This window comes from Manis javanica, chromosome 6 (assembly GCF_040802235.1).
Source record: "Manis javanica isolate MJ-LG chromosome 6, MJ_LKY, whole genome shotgun sequence".
In the NCBI taxonomy this organism is placed as follows: Eukaryota; Metazoa; Chordata; class Mammalia; order Pholidota; family Manidae; genus Manis; species Manis javanica.
Window position 1 is genome coordinate 71,186,098 of NC_133161.1, and position 25,984 is coordinate 71,212,081.

At 37.5% G+C, this 25,984-nt stretch overlaps 2 protein-coding genes across 11 annotated transcripts in view; both read left to right on the forward strand.

Annotated features, from left to right (window-relative positions):
• Positions 1-12,996, forward strand: part of KRIT1 (KRIT1 ankyrin repeat containing) — a 36,144-nt gene extending 23,148 nt beyond the window's left edge. For 6 of the 10 annotated variants that reach the window (XM_037019881.2, XM_017644933.3, XM_017644934.3 and 3 more), the window contains 4 exons: positions 78-165; positions 676-882; positions 5,178-5,294; positions 5,815-6,306. In XM_037019881.2, the coding sequence (XP_036875776.1) occupies positions 78-165; positions 676-882; positions 5,178-5,294; positions 5,815-5,883 (481 nt within the window). In that variant the 3' untranslated portion in view covers positions 5,884-6,306. Of the gene's footprint in view, positions 1-77; positions 166-675; positions 883-5,177; positions 5,295-5,814; positions 6,307-9,702 lie in introns of those variants that run through there. The other 4 variants (XM_073238845.1, XM_073238844.1, XM_017644935.3 and 1 more) reach the window with 4 other exon arrangements.
• A 6,575-nt stretch (positions 12,997-19,571) lies between these two features.
• The window catches only part of LRRD1 (leucine rich repeats and death domain containing 1), a 61,557-nt gene continuing 55,144 nt past the window's right edge, over positions 19,572-25,984 (forward strand). The window contains exon 1 of the mRNA XM_073239888.1: positions 19,572-20,034. The gene's annotated coding sequence lies outside the window, so the exon portion shown is untranslated. The remainder of the gene's footprint in view (positions 20,035-25,984) is intronic.

The following is a 25,984-nucleotide window of genomic DNA, read 5'->3' on the forward strand; positions in this document are numbered from 1 at the left end:
ATTTATATCTAAATGATTATAGTACTTGAGTTATAAAAGATGATTTATTTAAACGATGTTGGCATATTTGCTTGCAGTGAAGAAAATCTAAAATCCATTGTACCTATTACCAAATTGAAAAGTAAGGCACCTCATTGGACAAATCGAATACTTCATGAATACAAGGTAAGCTGTTTGTTTAATAGAAATAAGAAGATATTTTTTAGCCTAGTCAAAATTTTGTAAATTAAATTGTTTTAAATTTTTCAATATATTTAAACATAGTTACACTAAATTTATAGTCCTGAAATTAAAATTGGATCTTTATTTCACATGTCTGAAACTGAAAGTAGCAAAATATATTTAATAACATGTAACCTTTTACTGAATACCTTCCATATACTGGATACTGTGGTAAGGACTATAGATAAAAAAAAAAAAAAAACATTAAATTACACATGGTCACTGTCCATGAGGCACTTAAAATCCAATAGAATGGGCAAATAATATTTTTAGCCTGTGATATTTTTCTTTTTTCTTAATATTAAGATTCCAAAAGAAAATTGCTCTTAGGATAATGTCACACAATTTTATTCTTCTTTGCGGGCATCTTTGATTTTAGAAACTGCTTAATTGACCTACTTTGATTATAAAAGGTACATTCTCTTTTTATATCTCTTTTTACCTTTTTTTTAGAATCTTAGTACAAGTGAGGGTATCAGTAAAGAAATGCATCACCTTCAGCGCATGTTCTTACAGAATTGTTGGGAAATTCCTACATATGGAGCAGCTTTTTTCACAGGACAGATATTTACCAAGGCAAGCCCCAGCAATCATAAAGTCATCCCTGTGTATGTAGGAGTGAATATAAAAGGACTTCATCTCCTTAACATGGAAACCAAGGTAGATAGATTTTCAGATGTTTTTTACCAATTGTATTATATAATATCTAAGTTAACAGTACCTGCCTACATGAAAAATCTAGAAATGGCATATATTTAGGGCTATTCATTTCAATTTCATTTATAATAACAAAGGATGAGGGATGAAAATTAAATGATTATCAGTAGGTGGTTAATTATATTCCTAATATAATTATATAATTGTATTATATAGTACATTTCTACATTGAAATATTATACAGCCTTACAAAAGAATGAAGAATTTTTTGTGAAAAATAATCTCCAAGATATACTTAGTGAAAAAGCATAATGTGGAACCACATGTACTAGATTACCATTCATGTAAAAATGGAGGAAATGAAGGCTGTATTTACATAAGTACATATTGCTTGTGTATGCATAAAAAGTCTCTTAAAGTCTTTAGAGAAGCAAGTCAGGTAACTGGGAACAAGAGGAGGAGAGAGACTTTTCACTATGTACCATTTTGCAGCTTAAAGAAAACTTTTTTTTAACTGTGATTATATTACCTATTTAAAAAATCAGTAGGGTTTAAATTTTTAAAAACAGATAAAAAAAGATAGAATGTGTGACATAAGGGCTTCACTTTGGAAATGAGAATTAGTTATAAGAACCTTTTGTGGGACAGGCACGATGAAGTGTGGAAGGGATTGTAATTACCCATTTGATACTTTAGAGCTTTTCAATAAGTCTTGTTTCTGAATTGTTTCCCTTTAACAAAGTTACTATAATATAAATTACAGGGTTAGCAATTATTTTTAGTATATTTTACACATTTAACAGAATGAACAACTTTCTAGTTTATAATAATAAGCCAATATAAATAAAATTTATTTTGTTCATTCAAATTTGTCTAAGAATAGACCATTTTCCAAGTCAAAGTATTACTAAGCTTATGCATTTAAAAAGGCTAAATTTTAGACTGGAAACTTTCATCATAAACCTAGTACCTTTTAGCTTCATTTTTGTAAGTCCTTCTGAAAGAGTTTAGTCATTTCATGGTGACTCAGGTACCAGCTATTTTACCATGCATTTAGGTATGCCTGTGAATGGAGATAGAGAATATGCAGGTACATAGGGCTAAAGAGGGATTGGCTTAAGTAGGTGGAACCTGGACCTTGATTTTTTGAAGTCTCTGATGAAGAACTTGCTTTTGAGTCATTTTCTTATGTTCTGTCTATATTTTCTCACTTACACAAAATAGACTGCTGCTTCTTAGGCTGACTACTTTTCTATTTCACTTGTACTAAGTTTGATAAAGGAAATGAAGGAGAAATTCCCCTCACCATTTCAAGAAGTTTTTCCTCTGCTGTTTCAGTGCATTTTATACCAACATCTCCCTGTCCTTCAGTAAACTGGATGGTGATGCTATGGGTGTGACGACACTACACCTTTTCTCTAAGCTGTGATTTATGTTTGACTTTTGGTAGCGTTCCACGCTTATGCAACAATAAGTTTAATACAGTATCCAAATGATGTTTCAGCAATATCTTAAAACATTTCATATTATGAATAATATTCTGGTCCAGGAATCGAATAAGTGAGATAGCAGTAGCAGACAGATAACAATATTAGTAGTTAATAGTCTGCTTTTTCAGGATAAGATGTTCAATTACTAGAATTATAAATAGAAATGCTGTCCTTGGGTATACAAGAAGGTGACTGAACCAGAAGGTAACAGTGTTTTCTGTCCATCTAACCATTACCATTATCTCTGTAAGCCACTGACAAATTTATAGCACATAGGAAAGCTCTAAGATGATTATATTTTCTAACATCAAAGATGGGAACTTTTCCTCAGTTGTCTTAAATTCACTGATATCTGGTAGGAGTGAATTTGACAAGCTTTCTTAAATGGAGTAAACATCTTCATCTGCAAAAATACCTTCAATTACATTTAAAACTCCATTGGATACAGTAGCTTCAGAGGTTAATTCTCAGGAAAAGCCATAGAATACAACTTTGTAAAAAATACATCAATTACTTCTGCTTTCTATATCCTGTTCTCTTTGAAATAATGTAAATTGGCCATCAAAAAGTGTAGCTTGGCCAGTTCATATGCTTGTTGGACACTTGTCTGTTCTACTTATTTAAAATGTAGACTCTGCTGGACAGAGCAATGCACTGTTGCGGTTCAGTGTTTTCCTACAGTGAATGCATTGTTGTCTTCATAACTGAACTGTGCTTGTTGATCTGTCTTGAGCCATAATAGTAGCACTGCACAAACCCAGGCAATAGATGACTTTGCTGATGTCTAATTATTTTGATCATAATGCCCTGAAATAAACGGAAATATCCACGTGGTGCCATTCTTCATGGTCACTTGTTAACACCACTGTTTCTCCATCTGCTGGTCATTTATGTAGCGCTTCTAACTTCTGTGGTTTTCCCTTTTCTGCTCTGCTGTTTCTGTTGTGCTTTTTGACTTCCCTCATTAAACACCATGACCTCCTCATGAAGATTTTACCTCCTCATGAAGCTACTTTTTTCTTCTAGACTAGACTGATCTCTCAGAACTACCAGGTGGACTCTCTGATTCTTTAGTTCATTTGTTTTCCTTATTGTGGGTTTCTCAAAAATTCCTTCCTCCTTGCACATTGTTTTTTAACAACAGAACCATTATTGTTAACTTAATGGCCTCAGTACTTTTTTTTGGTAATTTGATACCCATATAATTGAGGAGTACCAACTCATGTATTTTTTCTATATATTAAACTGTTTTGAGGCCATATTAATGGACAATTTTTCTGTCTCCTGATTAAAACAAATTTCAAGTGATCCAAAAGAAAGACATTTTAAGGTGTTATGGGATCTTGACTCAATGTTTGAGTGTGCATGTTGGTAAATAGCTATTTTAGCATATTTTATCTATAAAGTTGTATTTTAAAAAATGGGTAGCTAGTTTTAAACAATAAGTTAGTAGCTTCTTGTAAATAATATACACTCATGTAAATTAATTATACTGTATTTCATTTATAGAACCTCACTTTGAAAATGCCCTTAACCATCATCTTTTTGACATAGCCTTAGTTTGTTATTTATAATCAAAATGTTAAGAACTGCTAAGTCATAGAAAGCTAATGTTTCTAAACATACATATTTTAAAAGATGCACAAACTTTCTTCATATATATGTATAAAAAGAATATATTTTTAGGGCAAGAAAATACAAGTGACTTGGAGAGAATTATTTTAAAATAATCAAAAGAATATATTGAATACCTACTTAAGTATATCATTATGTTAGAGATGTGGTAGAATAGGTCGCTCTAATACCAGTTTTAAATAGTTCTTTTGAATTTATGAAGGGTATGTTATTAATTTTTAAAATTATGCTTATTTTTCCAATAATATATCACTGTATTTATTTTCAGTGAGTTGAAATTGCCTGTCAACATGTTAATCCATTACATAAATTTCAGATTTGAAAGTAGTATGTGAATATTCAAAAGGCACTGAATAAAATGAGAGATTGTTTTTAACACACAGAGTAAAAACTTCAACGTTTAATTTTCTTGAAGGTCACTGATAGAATGGGCATCTTTTTTCCCAGCTTTTTTCAGATATAATTGACATATAACACTATATAAGTTTTAGGTGTGTAACTTGTTGATTTGATAGACATATACTGCAAAATGATAACATTAGCTAACATCTCTATCATGTCACGTAGTTATTTTTGTGTGTGTGGTAAGAACATTTAAGATCTCTCTTAGCAGTTTTCAAGTATGTAATACAGTATTGCTAACTATAACCACCATGCTGTACATTAGATCCCCAGAACTTATTCATCTTAAAACTAAAAGTTTGTATTCTTTACCCAACACCTCTTTATTTACCCATTCCCCAGCCCCTGGTAACCATCATTCTACTCTTATTTTCTGAGTTCAGCTTTTTTTGAATTTCACATATAATGTTACCTATAGTATTTGTCTTTCTCTGACTTATTTCACTTATAATGACCTCGAGGTCTGTCCATATTGAAGGGAAATAGCAGTATTTCCTTCTTTCTTACAGCTAAATAAAATGGGCATCTTTGAAATTTTTTGTCAGTGTGATACCAAGAATATCATTGCTCAAGGCTGTCTCTTGAGAGCCTGCCATTTATGTGGCTCTGTCCTGCAGGCTGTGTGACGTTGTGTGGACGTTTTGAATAGGTTTTATTCTAACATTCAAAACCGTTATGTTTAGCTTTGGCTACATAATTGTAGAAAGTAAGAGAAGATAGGTGTTGTTTTTAATATGTATTTCAATGTAACAATTTCTAATTATGTTGCAGGCTTTGCTTATAAGTCTTAAATATGGTTGTTTTATGTGGCAGTTGGGAGATGCTGGTACATGTTTTCAGATCCACAGTATGGAAAACAAAATGAGTTTTATAGTACACACAAAACAGGTAAGTACTTACCAATTATTTTGGGCTTCTAATAATGAACTACTACTGTATTAGTAAGAATTTCTTTTTCTAAAAGTGACATTCCATTTTTATTCAAGGAAAACCGACTTTTAGACTAGGGAAAAAGGGTAGGCCTTTCCTAAGTAAAGGCAGAAATGTATCTGAATAATTTATTTTAGTGTTATAACAATGGAACTTTTTTTCTGCCATTTCCTTTAATTCTGGTCAGTATTTCCTATCTTGTCTATCAGGGTATCCTCTATCAAGTCCTTCCCTCATCTTGACTAGTATCCACTCTGAGCCACAAGTTACATCCAGTAGGTCTCTTCTTAAATCCTTTCAAAAGCCTAAATAAGTCTCCCTCTATCCTTGATAAGCTGCCCCCTCATTAGGAAATTCCTTATCAAACTGATAAAGAACAGCCCAATGCCATGTATGATATTTTTATGTTTCTTATTTTTACATGTTTACACATTTTTACTTGTTTCATATTAATGTCAACATATATTTTACTTTGTAGGCTGGCCTTGTGGTAAAACTATTAATGAAACTAAATGGACAGTTAATCCCCACTGAAAGAAATTCATGAGAGGAGAACAGCTGATACTTAAGCGACCACATTTTGTGATGCAGATTTTTTCCATGAAAGATTTATTCAACTATTACTTTTAACAAGGCATTTAGTCTCTTGTAATATATATGTATACTTCTATATTGTACAGAATCTGTACTTATGTTTGGTGTGTAATATACCAACTAGTTTTATATTATATTCTCATAAGCTATTCTAATTTTTTAGAAAAACACACAAAAGGTGTAGAAGATTGATAGTCTGTATAACATTAGATAAAATAATAACCTTTATAAAAGTTATTTTTGGTAAATGGTAAAGAATTTGAAGTGGAATGTGATGAAATTCAGCTATAGCTTTAGTATTACTGTGTCATTTCAAAATATACTGAAAGTAACATGATTTAAATAAAGAAAATTGTTTTCTACTTAAACCATATAACACTGTTTAAAACATTTTTTTTAAATCTATGAACATTTTCCAACATGTTTTTAGAAGTCTTACTTAAAATGTATATTTGGCATAAGCTGATATTTCTCAAAAGTATAGTGCTTGAACCTGCTGCATCATAATTACTTGGGTACCTCTTTAAATTAAGAATTCAGGGACTCAGTCTAGAAAATTCATTCATTCTCTGGAAGTAGCAAGACCTGGGAATCTTTTCTTAAGTTTTGGTTCATTTTCTGTTGAAATAATTTAGACCCAAAAATGAATTTTAATTACTAAAGTTAAGTAAATTACATAAAACTGCCTGGGACACAGCACACTCATACACAGACACACAGATTATGGGACAGTATCTGGATATTAGTTGCATTTATTAAGTACGTGTTCTTTATGAGTTGGCTTAATGATTTATTTATATTTTCTTTACATTATAGGAAGTAGATCACAAAATACCTGCTTGTTTCATTTAGAGAAGTACTGGTATCATAGATGGAGGAGCTAACTTGATTAATCTGCCATTTCATAATCTTAGAAACTAGTCTTTCAAGGTAGGACATTGATTATGTTCTAATAGATACAATAGTCACATTTAAAGTTATCCTATGGATTGCAGATAATTTTTCTACAGCATCATTTTACTCTTCCCATTAATTTTGCTTATTTTTAAAGGTGCTGTAAGCCTTATCAAAATTAAGATTATATGGCTAAGTAAATTCACTGACAAAGCCTGATCAAGCACTTTTGATTCTACATAAACAACGTCCTGTTCAGTGTTATCCATTCCAGTGGCCTCAACTGTTACCAAATACCCTGTTGACTCCCAAACCTAAAACTTCAGCAACTTCTCTTCTGAACTCTAGATCTTAATTTCTAATTTTCTGCTATTCTAACTCCATTTAAATGGCCTACACAAGGAACTTCTGTTTCATCAGAGCTAGAAACAGAATTTGTTTTCTCTACTTCATTCTGTTCTTCCTTTTGTATTCTCGGGTTAAAGATATCATCCATTTGCTTAGCCTAGAAATCCTAGATGGATCTTCTTCAACTTCTCCCACTTTTACCACCTTACACATTCCATTTATCGAGTCCCGTCCAGTGTTTTGTGAGTTCTTTATCATTCCCTTCCTCCCTGGTTGCACTGCAACCACCCTACTTCAAGTCCTTGCCATCTGCTCCTGGGCTCACTGTAGCTTACTCTCTGGCCTCCTCTGACTCAAGCTCCATGCCCCGCACACCTCTGCCACAGTGGTGCCAAGTTTACCTTTCTCGTAGATCTGATTATTTCATTACCTTCTGAAAACCTTTCATGGTTCCTCATTCCTCACTACCTGCAGAATTAAATTCCAGTTTCTTAGTATTGACTGTAAAGCCCCTACTACTCTAACCTGCCTATCCAGATTAATTTCTAACCATTTTGCCCATGCTCATCCTGTGCTCCAACCCCGTATTTCCTAACCCTGCAATCACATGGGGAATTTTAATATTTTACGACTCAATAATTTTAGGGTGGGACCCAAGCATTTCTGTTCTTAAGTATCCCATGTGATTCTGAAGTATAGCTAAGTTTTAGAACTGCTTTTATAGCCAATGTTAATGAAATTTTCACAGAGGAAGGTGAGGAAGCAATGATAGACTACATTAGACAACTCCCTGCTCCATAAAATGTATCCTCTTGGGGTTAACACAGTATGGCAGTCCTCTAGAGAAAGGAAGAGGAGACTATTAGAATAGATAGCTATTAAAGGCTTAAAAATATATAAAATTAAAAAGTGAATTTTCAAATACAGTACTGAGGAAAGAAAATTGATTATTATCTGTCAGACCATAAGCTAGAAGTAAACAATAGTGGAGAAATTGAACTAGCTTTTAATGAGAAATAAAACCAGAACAGCTAACACTGCAAATGATAAATGTATTAGAAAAACTTAACAAATCTTGTAAGATTAAAAGTTGCCAAAATTGACCCCCGCAAAATTAGTCTTGGTAGAAATATTTAACAAAGTAAAACTGTCCATAGTTCTTGACCAAATTAAATAGGAGAATTGCTTCAATAAAATTACATTTTAATTTGATCCTGAGAAACTCATTGGCAAAAACAGTAATTGGAAGAATTTGATGTGTGCAAAAACTGATGAATCAATTCCTTGTTTATAATTTATATAGAGAAAACACTTCCAATAAAAATAATTTCAGTAAAATGAAAAGGGAATTAATTTTTTGCTGTATTGTGTAGAAAACTAACCAAATTTAAGTTGATGTGAGTGCATGCAAAAAATACTTTCTCAACAAAAAAATCCATCTATGATATGATTCTTATTTAAAGTTTCTATTCATAAAGTCAGCCTTAAGGCTATTTGGAGGACAGGGGTGGGCAGACTGAAAAGGCCCTAAAGCAAAAGAGGGTTAAGCCCTGGGGGTTCTTAGAGACCAGAGGGCTTGAGGCAAAGAAATATCTTTCAGACATTTTGGGGTATAAGTGAGAAAAGTAATTCCAATATATTGTGCTAATTTCTATGAAAGAATGAAGTGTTGGTTGTTCACAATTCCTGGAAAGGCACCAAGTGTGGGTGGGAAATTAGGAACTTACTTTCCTATTAGTTAAATAAACTTTGACTTGTGTATGATTCCTACTCATAATAGTAATAGCTAATACTTAAAGTGGTGCTTCCTATATTCCTGGCATTGTTTGAAGCACTTTTAGATATATTAATTTATTTAATCTTTATAACAATCACATGAGGCAAATACTATTTATTATTCCCATTTTACAGATGAAGAAACAGTTAAGTCACTTGCCAACCAAAACAAGGGGTGGAGCTGAGATTCATATGAAGGCAGTCTGGCTCCAGAGTATAAGTAATGACATACATGATGTATGGTTGTAATAAAAACAAAGCAAAATACTTGTTTTCTACCATTCAGAAAGCTTAGGCACCAAACTTGCTAACAGTGCTGAGAATTTTTTCATCTTATTATATTTTAAAACTTTGAATATAATTGTGTATGGAGAGGTTATGTTACTTGTCTGAGGTCAAAAACAAGTAAGTGATGGATTCAGAATTCAAAATCTGGCAGTCTGGCTTCTGTATTTAGACAGTCAGGTAAAGTAGAAGTAGCAGGAGAGGTTTAAAAAAAAAAGGACCAAATCTTGAAGGATGTTGTTCCCTGCTAATGAGGAGTCATTGGAGGCTTTAGGACTCGACTAGCTCAGATTTATGTGAAAAGGTCACCCTGGGCCAATGTATAGAAGGGCTCAAAGGGGTCTGAGCAAGAAGGTATTAAACAATGGGAAGAAATTGAAATGGATTAATATTTTGAAAAACTCAGTGAGCTTTTGGATATAGTCATAAATTATTCCCCTCTTTCTGTCCTGGGCAACTGGGAAAATAGTATCATAAGCTGCCTTAGATAAAGAATGAAGGAAGAACATTTGAAGAAATGTGTTGAGTTCCTGGTGCCTAAGGGATATGCGCTTGGAGATGTGCCAGGCCTGCAGCTTAGAAGGCACTGCAGGAGATGTCAGCTGAAACTCCAGGAACAGATTGGAAGCCTCCCAAGAAGAGAAGCAAGCCAAAGAATAAAGAATGCCAAAGGTAGAGCAACCACAAAGCATCTTGTTAGGCAAGTGGACATCAGTATGGAAAAGAAATAGCTTGGTACCATTCTGCATATGGTGAATTCAGTATTTCATATGGGCAAAAATTAAATATTAAAAGAAAAATTAAAATATCACTAGAAAAAACAGTGGCAGCACATTCATTTATGGATTTTTTAATTGAAGTGTAGTTGATAAACAATCATATATTGGTTTGAAGTATACAACACAGTGGTTCACCAGTTACCCACATTATTAAATCCTCACCACAACTAGAGCAGTTACTATCTGTCAACATAGAAAGATGTTACAGAATCATTGGCTATAGTCTCCATGGTGTCCTACCATCCTGATGAACAACTTTATATTATGATTGAGAATTTTTGTGTCCCTTAATCCCCCACCCTTCCCCCATGGTAACCACCAGTCACTTAACAGTGTCTACGAGTCTGCTGCTATTTTATTCATTTTGTTTTGTTTTGTTTTGTTCTTGGATTCCAGAAATAAGTGAAATTATATGGTATTTGTCTTTTTCTGTCAGGTTTATTTCACTTAGCATAATACCCTCTGGGTCCACCCATGTTGTCACAAATGGCAGGATTTCTTTTTTTTTTATGGCTGAATAATATTCCATTGTGTATGTATTCCACATCTTCTTTATCCATTCATCTGTTTATGGACATTTTGGTTGCTTCTATATCTTGACTATTGCAAATGCAGCAATAAACATAGGGGTGCATATATCTTTTTTAATCAGATTTTGTTTCCTTTGGGTAAATTCCTATAAGTGGAATTACTGGGTCACATGGTATTTCTGTTTTCAGTTTTTTGAGGAACCTCCATATTGCTTTCCACAATGGCTGCAATTTACATTCCCAGCAACAGTGTAGGAGGGTTCCCATTTCGCCACATCCTCATTTATGGATATTTTTAAAATGTGTATCATGAGAGATAAGAAGTGTTTAAAATGCCTTTTAAGTGTACACAACAAAAAGGAAAGCAAAAGAGTCAGGGAATTTAGAACAACTAGATGTGATAGGAATACAAAATAGCACAACAGTTTGAAAAGCAGTTTGGTAGTTTCTAAGTTAAATATACACCTATTATAGGACTATAATCATCCATTTCTAGGTATTTATCCAAGAAACAAAAGCTTGTGTTCACATAAAAATCTGTATGAAAATGTTTATAGAATATGTTTTCCATTTTTTCATAATTAATAATGAAATGTAACTTATGTACAAAAATGTTTATAGGATATATTTTCCATTTTTTCATAATTAATAATGAAATGTAACTATTCATAATTGCCCCAAACTGGAAACAACCCAAATATCCTTCAACAGGTTGAATAATTGAATGAATAAACACTCAGGGCCATTCATACAATGGAGTGCTACTCAGCACAAAAGGAGCAAACTATTGATGAACTATATGGATGAATTACAAATACATTAGTTAACTGAAAGAAGCCAGACTTCGAAAGGGTTATATCATAGCATTGCATTTAGATGACATTCTGGAAAAGGCAAAAGCTATACGGTTACAAAGCAAATAGTGGTTATCAAAGACAGGGGATGACAGTGAGGGGATATAGGAACATAAAGGGGCAGCATGAAGAAATTTGGGGGGGCAGGATAAAAGAACTGCTCTTACCCTGATTGTGATTGACAAATCTCACAAAACCTACATCACAAAAGGGAATTTTACGGTACATAAATTTTAAAAGTACATTTAAGAATCACAACTTGCTATACAAGTCTTGAAAATTTACCAGAAATATATAAAGATTTGATAAGTTGGAGAAAGACAAACACTGTATGATTTCACTTCTATAGATAACCTGAAAAACAAACAAACCCAAAGGGCAAAAAAAGAAAACCAAACCAGAAACAGACTCACAAATACAGAGAAAATGATGATTGCTAATTGGATGTGGGGAATAGGCAAAATAAAAAGTCCAGCATAGAGAGTACAGCCAATAAATATATTGTAATAACTTTGTTTGGTGACAGGTGGCAACTACACTCCCCATGATGAACATTTGATGATGTATGTAATTGTTGAATCACTATGTTGTACACCTGAAACTAAGAGAATATTGTATGTCAGCTAAACTTAAGGAAAAAAAAAAAACACAAGTAGAGCAAGTGGGTAGGGACACAGAAGAAGACACAAATTGGCCATGAGTTGAAAACTGTTGAAGCTGGATCAAAAAATTTTGTAACAAAGAAAGAAAGATATATATATATATATATACACACACACACACATATACATACATATAATAGAAATATAACTCAGTACCCAAATTCCAGTAGTGCATAGTCAAAGAAGATTAACAGAGTATATGCTCAGAAATGCAGACAACTTTTCTAAATGGGAAAATATAAATCTGTGCTGACAAAAATGCAAAGCAACCTTATAAATTAGTTTATATGAAATAATTAAGCTCAACTAATTATATTAATACAATCAGTGATGGCACAGGACTGAAACAACATATGGTAACATACTTGGGTGTTACTTAAAATTGGCTTGATCTTCTGGTAGAGCAGTCTGTAAAATGTTTATTTCCTTTGACCAGATGATGGGCCTTGAGGGCAGTCCAAGGATGAGCCCACTGTCCACACTTACTCATTTGCAGTGCTTTACTGGTACAACTTCCCCAACTTGTCTAGGGAGTAAACTCTACTACAGTTCAACAGGAAAAAACGTAATAGTTTTCCAACATTAACAGAAAAACAGAATAAAACTGTACAGTTAAAAAGTATATATATCCAAAGCAATTGTTTTAAAACAAGCCTCCCCCAAGGCATACCAAATTACAACAGAATCATGTCATTATTCCATCAACTCAGTTATATGAGTAGATAATGCAGGTATAATACCATACCAGCAAATCACATACTGGCTTTTGGAATATTATATGTGGTGTTTTAATAACATGCCTTCCTAGTTATATTTTACAGATGCTGATAATACTTTTTGTTTGTATTTACTGAATACAGTGGGAGGGAAAGAACCTAAAAATGTCATCTGCAGACAGAAAAACGAATAAACAATTTTTACATAAGTCAAATGTGTGTTGTTCTTCCTTTCTGGATTTTTTGCTTTCAATTAACTTTGAATTTAGTTTTATACACATAACCACTAAGAGGAAGAAAAGGCATTCTAGAGTTTTAATTTATTTCAACCATTTCACTCAGAAATAAAAAAGAATTTAAATAATTTCATCTGAGTTCTGGCTTGTTATCTATTTAAAATATATGGATGTTTGGGAGAACCAAGATGGCGGCATGAGTAGAGCAGCAGAAATCTCCCAAAACCATATATATTTTTGAAAATACAATACAACTAACCCTAAAAGAGAGACCAGAAGACACAGGATAACAACCAGACTACATCCACACCCATGAGAAACCAGCGCCTCGCGAAGAGGGTAAGATACAAGCCCGGGCCCAGCGGGACCCGAGTGCTGCTCACCCCAGCTCCCGGCGGGAGGAGAGGAGTTGGGGCGGGGAAGGGGAGGGGGCCCAGGACTGCTGAACACCCAGCCACAGCCATCTGCACCAGAGAGCAGACACACAGTGCGTGCGTGGGGTGCTGGAAACCAAGGAAACAGGACAGTAAGACCTGTGAGCAGGTACCCACAGCTGGCATCCCGGGAAAAAGAAAAGCAAGTGCTTTTTGTAAGTCTTAAAGGGACAGGGACCCCCCAGCTGGATGGAAGTGCCCCAGAGCACACAGCCCAGCAGCTGAGAATCACAGGGAACTCTGGGCACCTGAACACCCGCAGTGCAGCGCGGAGGCCTCTCACCGCGATAAATAGCCTCCTGCCTATTCCCCCTCTGATGTGGCTCCGCCATATTGGAGAAGCAGCCTGAGGCAGGCCACGCCCAGAGCAACTGGAACGCTAAACTCCATAGCGGGCGGGCAAGATCAGAAGCCCCGTCCGCACGCAGATGCCCAGCACAAGCCGCTAGAGGCCGCTGTTCTCCCAGAGGAAGGCCACAAAAGGGCAAGAAGGGACTTTCTCTTACCCAACACATGCACCAGCTCCCGACAAATATATCTATCACCATGAAAAGGCAGAAGAAATTGATACAGACCAAGATCACAGAGGCAAACCCTGAGAAGGAGACAGACCTAACCAGTCTTCCTGAAAAAGAATTAAAAATAAAGGTCATAACCACCATGCAGATGGAGCTGCAGAGAAATATACAAGAGCTAGGGGATGACGTCCGGAGGGAGATTACAGAAATGAAACAATCTCTGAAAGGATTTATAAGCAGAAAGGATAAGTTGCAAGAGGCCATTGATGGAATAGAAACCAGAGAACAGGAATGCATAGAAGCTGACGCAGAGAGAGATAAAAGGATCTCCAGGAATGAAACAATATTAAGAGAACTGTGTGACCAATCCCAAAGGAACAGTATCCACATTATAGGGGTACCAGAAGAAGAAGAGAGAGAGACAGGGATAGAAAGTGTATTTGAAGAAATAATTGCTGAAAACTTCCCCAAACTGGGGGAGAAAATAATTGATCAGACCATGGAAGTGTACAGATATCCCAACAGAAAGGACCCAAGGAGGACAACACCAAGACACATAATAATTAAAACGGCAAAGATCAAGGACAAGGACAGAGTTTTAAAGACCGCTAGAGAGAGGAAAAAGGTCACCTACAAAGGAAAACCCATCAGGCTACCATCAGACTTCTCAACAGAAACAATACAGGCCAGAAGAGAATGGCATGATATATTTAATGCAATGAAATAGAAGGGCCTTGAACCAAGAATACTGTATCCAGCACAACTATCATTTAAATATGAATGAGGGATTAAACAATTCCCAGACAAGCAAAAGTTGAGGGAATTTGCCTCCCACCAACCACCTCTACAGGGTATTTTAGAGGGACTGCTCTAGATGGGAGTACCGCTGAGACTAAGTAGATGTCACCAGAGAAAATAAAATCACAGCAAAGAAAGCAGACCAACCAAATACTAACTAAAGGCAAAAAATAAAACCAACTACCCACAAAAGCAGTCAAAGGAAGCACAAAAGAGCACAGAATAAAAAAACCAACATATAAAGAATGGAGGAGGAGGAATAAGAAGGGAGAAAAATAAAGAATGACCAGACAGTGTTTAAAATAGCCCAATGAGCAAGTTAAGTTAGACAGTAAGATACTAAAAAAACTAACCTTGAACCTTTGGCAACCATGAATCTAAAGCCTGCAATGGCAATAAGTACATATCTTTTAATAATCACCCTAAATGTAAATGGACTGAATGCACCAATCAAAAGACACAATAATAGAATGGATAAAAAAGCAAGACCCATCTCTATGCTGCTTACAAGAGACTCACCTCAAACCCAAAGACTATAGGAACAAAGAAAGACTGAAGGAACAAAACAGCAGCAGAATCATAGAACCTAAGAATGGACTAACAGTTACCAAAGGGAAAGGGACTGGGGAGAAAGGGAGGGAAGGGAGGGATAAGGGTGGGGAAAAAGAAAGGGGGCATTACGATTAGCATGTATAATGTCAGCGGGGCGGGGGGGCATGGGGAGGGCTGTGCAACACAGAGAAGACAAGTAGTGATTCTACAGCATCTTACTATGCTGATGGACAGTACTGTAATGGGGTTTGTGGGGGGGATTTGGTGAACGGGGGACCCTAGTAAACGTAATATTCTTCATGTAATTGTAGATTAATGACAACAAAATAAATTAATTAAAAAAATATATATATATGGATGTTCATATCCATTACTTTGTTATTTTATGTTGCGTCATAGTTTAAAAGCAGTTTTTCTAAATGCTATAAAGTTAGTAAGAGTTTCCCTTCTTAATCATAATCAGTCATTGAAATAAGTGGTAAGATATCATTTCACATTTACCTTATCGTATAAGTGAGGAAAGATACATAAGTAGAATTATTCCAAGATGGATCAGATAAACACTGTTATAGGATTTACCATGACAAAATGTTTTTGAAACATTTTCAAGTTATGTATAATCTTTGAGATAATTTTTAGGTAAAGATAATTGCAATCTTTTTTCTAATATGGAGTTTAAATCACAAATCAGAAACTTAGTATTTGAATTCCCTAAAAGAAAGGGAAGAAAAAAAAACACTGTAAACTACCTGTATTATGCCGTACAAAAATAATAGTTTTTTAGCCTCTACATTATGCTGAGTAAAGAAGGTAAGTATACTAAGCAGCATTTTTTAATGCCTTGATTAAAAAAAACCAAAAACACAGAATTCTGGAACACCAGCAAGTTATATGTATTTCCAACAGTATGGTATTGGCATAAAAACAGACACAAATCAGTGGAACAGAATGGAGAGCTCAGAGATAAACCCAAACATATACAACTAATTTATAACAGGGAAGCCAAGAATATACAATGGGGAAAGGGTAGTCTCTCTAATACATGGTGTTGGGAGAACTGGACAGCCACATGTACAACAATAAAACTGGACCACTACCTAACACCATACATAAAAACTAACTCAAAATGGATTAAAGACTTGAAGTAAGGCCCAAGACCATAAAGCTCTTTAGATGAAAAGATAGGGGTAAGTTCATTGACATCAGTCTTGTTTTTTTGTTGTTTTGATACCAAAAGCAAAGGCAATGAAAAAAAATAAATACGGGACCACATCAAACTATGAAACTTCTGCACAGCAAAGGAAACCAACAAAATGAAAAGGCAACCTATGAAATGGGAGAAAATATTTGCAAATCATATCTGGTATGGGGTTAATACCCAAAATATATAAAAACTCATACAACTCAGTAGCAAAACAGCAATCTGATTAAAACATGGGCAGAGGATCTCAACAGATATTTTTCCAAAGAAGATATACCAGATGGCCAGTGGGTACATGAAAAGGTGTTCATCATCACTAGCCATCAGGGAAATGCAAATCAAATGCACAATGAAATATTACCTCACACCTGTTAGAATGACTGTTATCAAAAAGACAAGAAAGAACAAATGTTTGCAATGTAGAGAAAACGGAACCTTGTGTACTCTTGATGGAAATGAAAATAGATGAAGCCATTATGGAAAACAGTAGAGAGGTTCTGAAAAAATTAAAAATAGAACTACCATATGATCCATCAATCTTACTTCTGCGTATTTATCCAGGTGAAAAATACTCAAAAAGTTATATATACCCTCATGTTCCTTGGATCATTATTTTCAATAGCCAAGACGTAGAAGCAACCTAAGTGTCCATCAAAGCATAAACGGAGTTTAAAAATGTGGTATCCATCTATACATACATACAAATACACACGGGAATATTATCCAGCCATAAAAAACATTTTGTGACAACATGAATAGACCTTGAAGGCATTATGCTAGGCAAAATAAGGGAAAGACAAATACTGCATGATCTCACTTATATATGGACTCTAAAAAACAACAACATGAGCTCATAGATACAACAGATTGGTGGTTGTCAGAGGCTGGGAGTGGGGAGTGAGCAAAATGGGTAAAGGGGTCAAACATTACAAACCTCCAGTTGTAACATAAATAAGTCATAGGAATATAATGTGTAATATGGTGAACTACAATTAATAATACTATTGTATATTTGAAAATTGCTCAAAGAGTAGAACACAAAAGTTCTCATCACAGGAAAAAAAATGTAGCTATGCATAATGATGTATGTTAACTAGACTTATTGTGGTGATCATTTCACAGTATATATAAATGTTGAATCGTTATTTTGTGCACCAGAAATTAACGTTACTTATAAATTGTATCTCAATTAAAAAACAAAAAACAAAGCATACATTCTGGAACACCAGCAAATTATGTGTTTATACATATAGTCACCAAGTTCTTAACTCTAGTCAGATGACGTCCTGCAAACCCATCCACAAAAGAGCCTAAAAAGGTTACACATTGTAGAATTATAGAAAAGGGAGCCTCACTACTTTCATAAATTTTATAAAGTTAAACACATTCATTATTTAACTTTAAATTTCAGATTGGCATTTGGTGGTGATTGGGAGAGGTTGGGAGGTGCGTAAAGTAAAACAACTGTAGTTGCAGGCTACAGAAAAAGGCTGGGTAAAGTGGTTGGCCAACCATCCTGACAGTCAGCAGGAGGGCTGTGGCTCTTGACCAAGTGGCAGCAGCCAGGCCAGGGAAAGCACCCTACTCCACAGACAAGGGCCCCTTGCAAACGAAAGGTAAGCTTTGGACATGAATCTATGGATAATATGCATAGGAGGTTTACTGTTAAACTAGCCTTCTTAGGACATTTTATTTCTATTTTTATTTCTTTTTAATTAAGGTATCATTGATACACAATCTTATTAAGGTTTCACATGAGCAACATTGTGGTTTCAACATTCACCCATATTATCAAGTCCCCCCACCCTGACCCCATTGCAATCACTGTGTTAGGACATTTAAACATCACCTTGAAATACAGATGTGAGTTCAGCAAAACATATGAATGAATTCAAGGGGTATTTTTAGAATGCTTTATTCAATCATGGTAAAACCAGTTTTTACAATTTTGTTTGTATTTTAGATATTGGTATTTGTAAAACAAGTAAAATCCTTTTTCAGTTTTCTCTTTTCTAAAAGCTCTGTATCTGGTTCTTCAATTACATACACATACTCTACAAATACTTCCTGTTTTTATGATTAAATACCGTGTTTTGGTTAAATACCGAGTTTGTACTTTTTGACCCCGTTACCCATTTTGCCCACTCCCCACTCCCAGCCTCTGACAACCACCAATCTGTTGTCACCAATCTGTTGTATCTATGAGCTCATTTTGTTGTTTTCTTAGAGTCCATATATAAGTGTGATCCTACAGTATTTGTCTTTCTCTGACTTCTATTAGGATAGAGGTAACTTAACTTTGACGTGTCCTGACATTTACATGATGGGAAAAGGGAGGTCACAGTCTCCCCAGGAGTCTTCTCAAAGCGCAGCCACCTCTTCTGCCTTACACTCTCTCCCCAGTACGCCCGTGTAACTTGCAAAGGCTGACCTGCCTCCAAATCCTCCAAAGGTCTCAGGAGATCCCTTTAAGCAGCGGCTCAATCGCTACCTTCCCGAGATAAGCCTGGTTTGGGAGCCTCACAGGGCAAAAGAATGGCTCGGGGACCACCAAGACAAAAGGGGTCAGAGTCTGTGAGGCGGCTAGTGACAAGCTGGGTCCTCCGCGCCACCTTCGCTGTGCCCGTAGAGCCTGCTCTTCACCCGGCAGGAAGGGAAGCAAAGCTCGGTGGAAGAACCTCTGGGCACTGCTATCGGTGAAGTCGGGCTCGGGTTGTTAGCGTGGTGGAAACCGCTGCGGACCAGGACTTACGCCTGTAGCTCTCCACAGGATGCTCGTTAGAGTCAGATGCCCCGGCCGCCCCAGCGTAATTAAACCAGAGCCCCTATCTCCCTGCGAGATCCCGATGCGCAAGCCAGCACAGCACAGTTTCGCGTTCTCTACACGCACGCAGCTGCCGGAGCAGCGTCCCTCCTGGAAAATTGAATGCTGTCCCCCGCCTCGCCTGAGAGGCCCCACTATGACGGGGAGCCAGCTCACAAACGTGCGAGAGCGCCGCGGAGCAGAGGCGCGCGGCCACTCTTGCCGCGGGCCCAGGGCACTGTCAGTGCGGGGCAGCCGGCGTCGCCGTCGCGGGAGGGGCTGGATGCTCGGCTGCGCGCTCCCCCTGCCGGCCGGCGACCCGAGCCACAGCCGCTGCGGAGGTCCAGGTGACGCGAAGCGCTGTGATTACTTGGGCAGCCATCTAAGCCAAAAACAAGCTTTCTCCTCCTCCTGTCTGCCCTTGGCAACGGCGACTCTTGAGAGTCCTCCCTGTTCTCCACGCTCCGGGACACCTACCTCTCGTGTGTATCCTGTCCCACGGCTCCTTTAGCTCTGCTGAGTGGCCCTTTCCCCACACCAAAAGCAACAGTTTTGTTGATGCTGCACGATACAAAAACGTCCTGTGGTAAACGTCCATGTCTTTCACATGTGTAACAAGTTACGCCAGGTCCTTGTTCAACTTTATTTACGAAAACTGAGTTGGATCCATCTTAGCCTATCAAACTGACAATATTTAAGTGAGAGATCCTCAAAAATTGTGAGTATGAGGGAGAAAGATTTTCTCTTTTACATTTTTGGAATGTTATTTAGCTGTATCAGCCTTATAAATGTTCACATGGGAATTATTAATTGTTTGTACATTTCTCAATGCAATATTATGCAGGCATGAAAGATAAGCTTTTCAAATACTTGAGTTCAAATTATGGCATGTTAACTACAGTGTATATATTCTGTGATGGTGGAAATGTTTGATTATCTCCAGTGTTCTGTAGTCACTGGTTATGTGTGGCTACTGAGCACTTGAAATGTGACTAGTATAACTAAGGAGCAAAATTGTAATTTATTTAATTTAACCTGAAATATCCACATGTGGCTACTAGCTACCATGTTGGACTATGATGCTGTATCAATCTTGAAAAAAAAGTGTATGTATGATATTCAGCACTGATTATCTCTAAGATGTGTTTATAGGGGACATCATAAGTCGCTTTTCCAGCTATCTTACCTGTGATTTGGGGGTGACAAATGCTACCCTTGAACAGGGTGAGCCTTGGGGTACTTTTAAAACAACAGGATTACTCCAGCTCCTAGTTTCATTGGTCAGGGCTGGCCAGGTGACTTAATTTGGGCCAGTGGAACAGGAGGTGGGGTCTCTGACTCAAGTTGTCCCTTCAGGGCTGTCCAACTTGGATGCAGTATTCTTGGCCAACTTATAGGTATCCACACATGATAACCAGAGCAGCCCTTCTTTAAGAAGTTTTGCATCTCTTTGAATGGATAAAGAAAATGTGGTACATATACACAAGGGAATGTTATTCAGCCATAAGAAGAAAATAAATCCTACCATTTGCAACAACATGGATGGAGCTAAAGGGTATTAGACCCAGTGAAATAAGCCAGGCAGAGAAAGACAAGTATCAAATGATTTCACTCATCTGCGGAGTATAAGAACAAAGAAAAAACGGAAGGAACAAAACAGCAGCAGACTCATAGAACCCAAGAATGGACTAACAGTTACCAAAGGGCAAGGGACTGGGGAGGATGGGTGGGAAGGGAGGGATAAGGGGGAAAAAGGGGTATTACTATGAGCACACATAATGTAGTGGGGGAGGGGACATGGGAAAGGCAGTATATGCAGAGAAGACAAGTAATGATCCTCTAGCATCTTGCTATGCTGATGGAAAGTGACTCTAATGGGGTATGTGAGGGGGACTTGATAATAGGAGGAGTCTAGTAACCATAATGTTGTTCAAGTAATTGTACATTAATGATATCAAAATAAAAATTAAAAAAAGTTTTGAATCTCTTAAAAACAGCACTTTTGTTATACCACAATGTGAATGTACCTAGGGCTACAAAATGCACAATTAATAACTGGTTAAGAGGATTAAAGATGGCGGCATGAGAGGTGAGGCAGAGAACTCCTCCTTCAAACCACACATACTACGAAAATACAATTAATACAACTAATCTTGAAAGAGCAACAGGAAAGAAGGCTGTCCCAGACTGCATACACTTGGGGAAAAGAACAGACTTCATGGAACAGGGTAACGTACCAAAGCCATGAACTGGCAGGACACAAGCCCCACCCTCACCCCAGCTCACTGGAAGGAGCAAGAGAAATGGAGGCAGTGGAGGCCTGGGACTGCTGAACACCTAGTCCTGGAGATGTGTTCTGGCAGAATGAACCTACAGTGTATGGTGCTCTGTTGATTAGGGGGGTTGGAAAGCTAAGACAGGTGGAATACCTGGAGAGACTGAGATTCCAGCTGCTTGTGAAAACAGGGATCCATATCTGGATCATATGGGTGGGCAGTCTGAGAGACTTCCTAAAAGTGAGAGGGCTGCTAATGGGGCAAGGATTGCACTGAGTTTACTGCTCAGGAGAAAGGATAGGTAAAGAAAATTGTCTAGGTGCACTCTGCCTGGCAGGTTGGGAACTTTCACGATCTTCAGGTACTCCATCCCCCTGGCTGGCTACATAGCTCCAAGGCCCCCCAGCATGATAAGTAGCCTGCTGTGCCTTCCTCACTGCCAACAACACCTGAAACGCCAACCAGCAAACCCTGCCTTAGTGTCAGGCAAGCCAGAGGGAAGTCCCACCTAGAGCAGCTACAAATGCAAAGCACAGAGGCTTACACCTGTGTGTTTGGCCCACTGGTTCTGGCATTGAAGCCAGGCATAGAAGCCAGGAAGGAGGAAACAGCACTTTCTAACCCCCAGGCACAAGCACCACTCCCCTGTGAACCCTGCCATCGCTCCAGGGACTGAGCAGCTCAAGAGAGTAGAGCTTCTGCACACTAGAGGGTGCCACATACAAATATGAAACATCAAAGGAATCTGGTTCAAAGCAAAAACTCAACACCACCAGAAAAATGTTCAAGTGAGACTGAACTAATAAATCTTCTTGAAAGAGATTGCAAAATGAAAATCATAAACATGCTCAAGGAGGTACAGAAAAATAATCCAGAACTCAGGAACTAATTTAGGACAGAGATCCAATCATTGAAGAACACAACGGATGGTATTAAAAGCAGATTCGGTATGGTGTAGGAGAAAATAAATGAAATAGAAATTAGAGAAGAAGAATACAAATAAGCTGAGGCTCAGAGAGAAAAAAGGATATCTGGGAATGAAAAAATACTGAAAGAACAGTGTGAGCAATCCAAACAGAACAATATTTATATTATAGGGGTACCAGAAGAAGAAGAAAGAGAAAAAGGGATAGTAAGTGTCTTGAGGAGGTAATTGCTGAAAACTTTGCCAGTCTGGGGAAGGAGAGAGTCTATCAGGCCATGGAGGTGCACAGATCTCCCAACACAAAGGACCCAATGAGAAAAACACCAAGACATATAATAATTAAAATGGCAGAGATCAAAGATAAGGACAGACTATTAAAAGCAGCCAGAGAGAGAGAAAAGATTACATACAAAGGAAAATCCATCGGACTATAATCAGACTTCTCAACAGAAACCTTACAGGCCATAAGGGAGTGGTATGATATGTCAATGCAATGAAGCAGAAGGGCCTGGAACCAAGAATACTGTATGTGGAAAATTATCATTTAAATTTGAAGGAGGGATTAAACAATTTCCAGATAAGCAAAAGCTGAGAGAATTTGCCCCCCACAAACCATCTCTACAGTGTATTTTGGAGGAATTGATATAGATGGAAGAGTTCCTAATGTTAAGTAGCTGTCAGCAGAGGTAATACTAAGGGGTAGACAGAAGAGCAGAGCCAAGATGTTGGCATGAGTAGAGCAGTGGAAATACTTTCCCAAAACCATATATATTTTTGAAAACACAACAAGTACAACTAATCCTAAAAGAGAGACCAGAAGACACAGGATAACAGCCAGACTACATCCACACCTGTGAGAACCCAGCACCTCATGAAGGGGGTAAGATACAAGCCACAGCCCAGCAGGACCAAGGCACCCCTCACCCCAGCTCCTGGCAGGAGAGCGGGGAGGGAGAGGGGCCCAGGACGGCTAAACACCCAGCCCTAGCCATCCGCAACAGAGTGCAGACACACAGTGTGCGCATGGGGTGCTGGAAACCATGGAAAAAGGAAAATAAGACCTGTGAGAGTGTCCCCGCAGCTGGTGCCCCTGGGACGAAGAAAAGTGAGTGCTTTTTGAAAGTGTTAAAGGGACAGTGATGGAAGAGTCCCAGGACACTTAGCCCAGCAGCTGGGAATCCCGGGGAACTCTGGGCACCTTAACCCCCTGGGCAACAGCTCAGCTTGGAGGCTCCTCACGGAGATAAACAGGCTCCCATTGGTTTCCCCTCCAATCTGGCTCTGCAATATCAGAGAAGCAGCCTGAGGTAGGCCACGCCCACAGCAACCGCAGAGCTAAACTCCATACTGGCTGGGCAACAATCAGAAGCCTGGTCTGTGCGCAGGTGCCCAGCACAAGTAGCTAGAGGTCGCTGTTCTCCCAGGAGAGGAAGGCCAAAAACCAGCTAGAAGGGATGTCCTCCCAGCCATCACACTGACCAGCTCTGCAAATTACCTCTATTGCCATGAAAAGGCAGAAGAATTTGATACAGACAAACAATGACAGAGTCAACCCCTGAGAAGGAGACAGACCTAACCAGTCTTCCTGAAAAAGAATTAAAAATAAAGGTCATAACCACCATGCAGATGGAGCTGCAGAGAAATATACAAGAGCTAGGGGATGACGTCCGGAGGGAGATTACAGAAATGAAACAATCTCTGAAAGGATTTATAAGCAGAAAGGATAAGTTGCAAGAGGCCATTGATGGAATAGAAACCAGAGAACAGGAATGCATAGAAGCTGACGCAGAGAGAGATAAAAGGATCTCCAGGAATGAAACAATATTAAGAGAACTGTGTGACCAATCCAAAAGGAACAGTATCCACATTATAGGGGTACCAGAAGAAGAAGAGAGAGAGACAGGGATAGAAAGTGTATTTGAAGAAATAATTGCTGAAAACTTCCCCAAACTGGGGGAGAAAATAATTGATCAGACCATGGAAGTGTACAGATCTCCCAACAAAAAGGACCCAAGGAGGTCACACTAAGACACATAATAATTAAAATGGCAAAGATCAAGGACAAGGACAGAGTTTTCTAGACCGCTAGAGAGAGGAAAAAGGTCACCTACAAAGGAAAACCCATCAGGCTATCATCAGACTTCTCAACAGAAACAATACAGGCCAGAAGAGAATGGCATGATATAGTTAATGCAATGAAATAGAAGGGCCTTGAACCAAGAATACTGTGTCCATCACGACTATCATTTAAATATGAATGAGGGATTAAACAATTCCCAGACAAGCAAAAGTTGAGGGAATTTGCCTCCCACCAACCACCTCTACAGGGTATTTTAGAGGGACTGCTCTAGATGGGAGTACCGCTGAGACTAAGTAGATGTCACCAGAGAGAATAAAATCACAGCAAAGAAAGCAGACCAACCAAATACTAACTAAAGGCAAAAAATAAAATCAACTACCCACAAAAGCAGTTAAAGGAAGCACAAAAGAGCACAGAATAAAAAAACCAACATATAAAGAATGGAGGATTAGAAATAAGAAGGGAGAGAAATAAAGAATGACCGGACAGTGTTTAAAATAGCTCAGTAAGCGAGTTTAGTTAGATAGTAAGATACTAAAGAAGCTAACCTTGAACCTTTGGTAACCACGAATCTAAAGCCTGCAATGGCAATAAGTACATATAGTTCAGTAGTCACCCTAAATGTAAATGGGCTGAATACACCAATCAAAAGACACAGAGTAATAGAATGGATAAAAAAGCAAGACCCATCTCTATGCTGCTTACAAGAAACTCAGCTCAAACCCAAAGACATGCACAGACTAAAAGTGAAGGGATGGAAAAAGATATTTCATGCAAACAACAGTGAGAAAAAAGCAGGTGTTGCAGTACTTGTATCAGACAAAATAGACTTCAAAACAAAGAAAGTCACAAGAGATAAAGAAGGACATTATATAATGATAAAGGGCTCAGTTCAACAAGAGGATATAACCATAATAAATATATATGCGCCCAGCACAGGAGCACCAACATATGTGAAACAGACAGTAACAGAATTAAAGGAGGAAATAGAATACAGTGCATTAATTTTAGGAGACTTCAACACACCAATCACTCGAAAGGACAGATCAACCAGACAGCAAATAAGGACACAGGGGCACTGAACAAAACACTAGAGCAGATGGACCTAACAGACATCTACAGAACTCTATACCCAAAAGCAGCAGGATACACATTCTTCTCAAGTTCACATGGAATATTTTCCAGAATAGATAACATACTATGCTACAAAAAAAGCCTCAACAAATTAAAAAGGATTGACATTGTACCAACTAACTTCTCAGATCACAAAGGCATAAAACTAGAAATAAATTGTACAAAGAAAACAAAAAGGCTCACACTCACCTGGAGGCTTAAAAACTTGCTCCTAAATAATCAAAGGATCAATGACCAAATTAAATCAGAGATC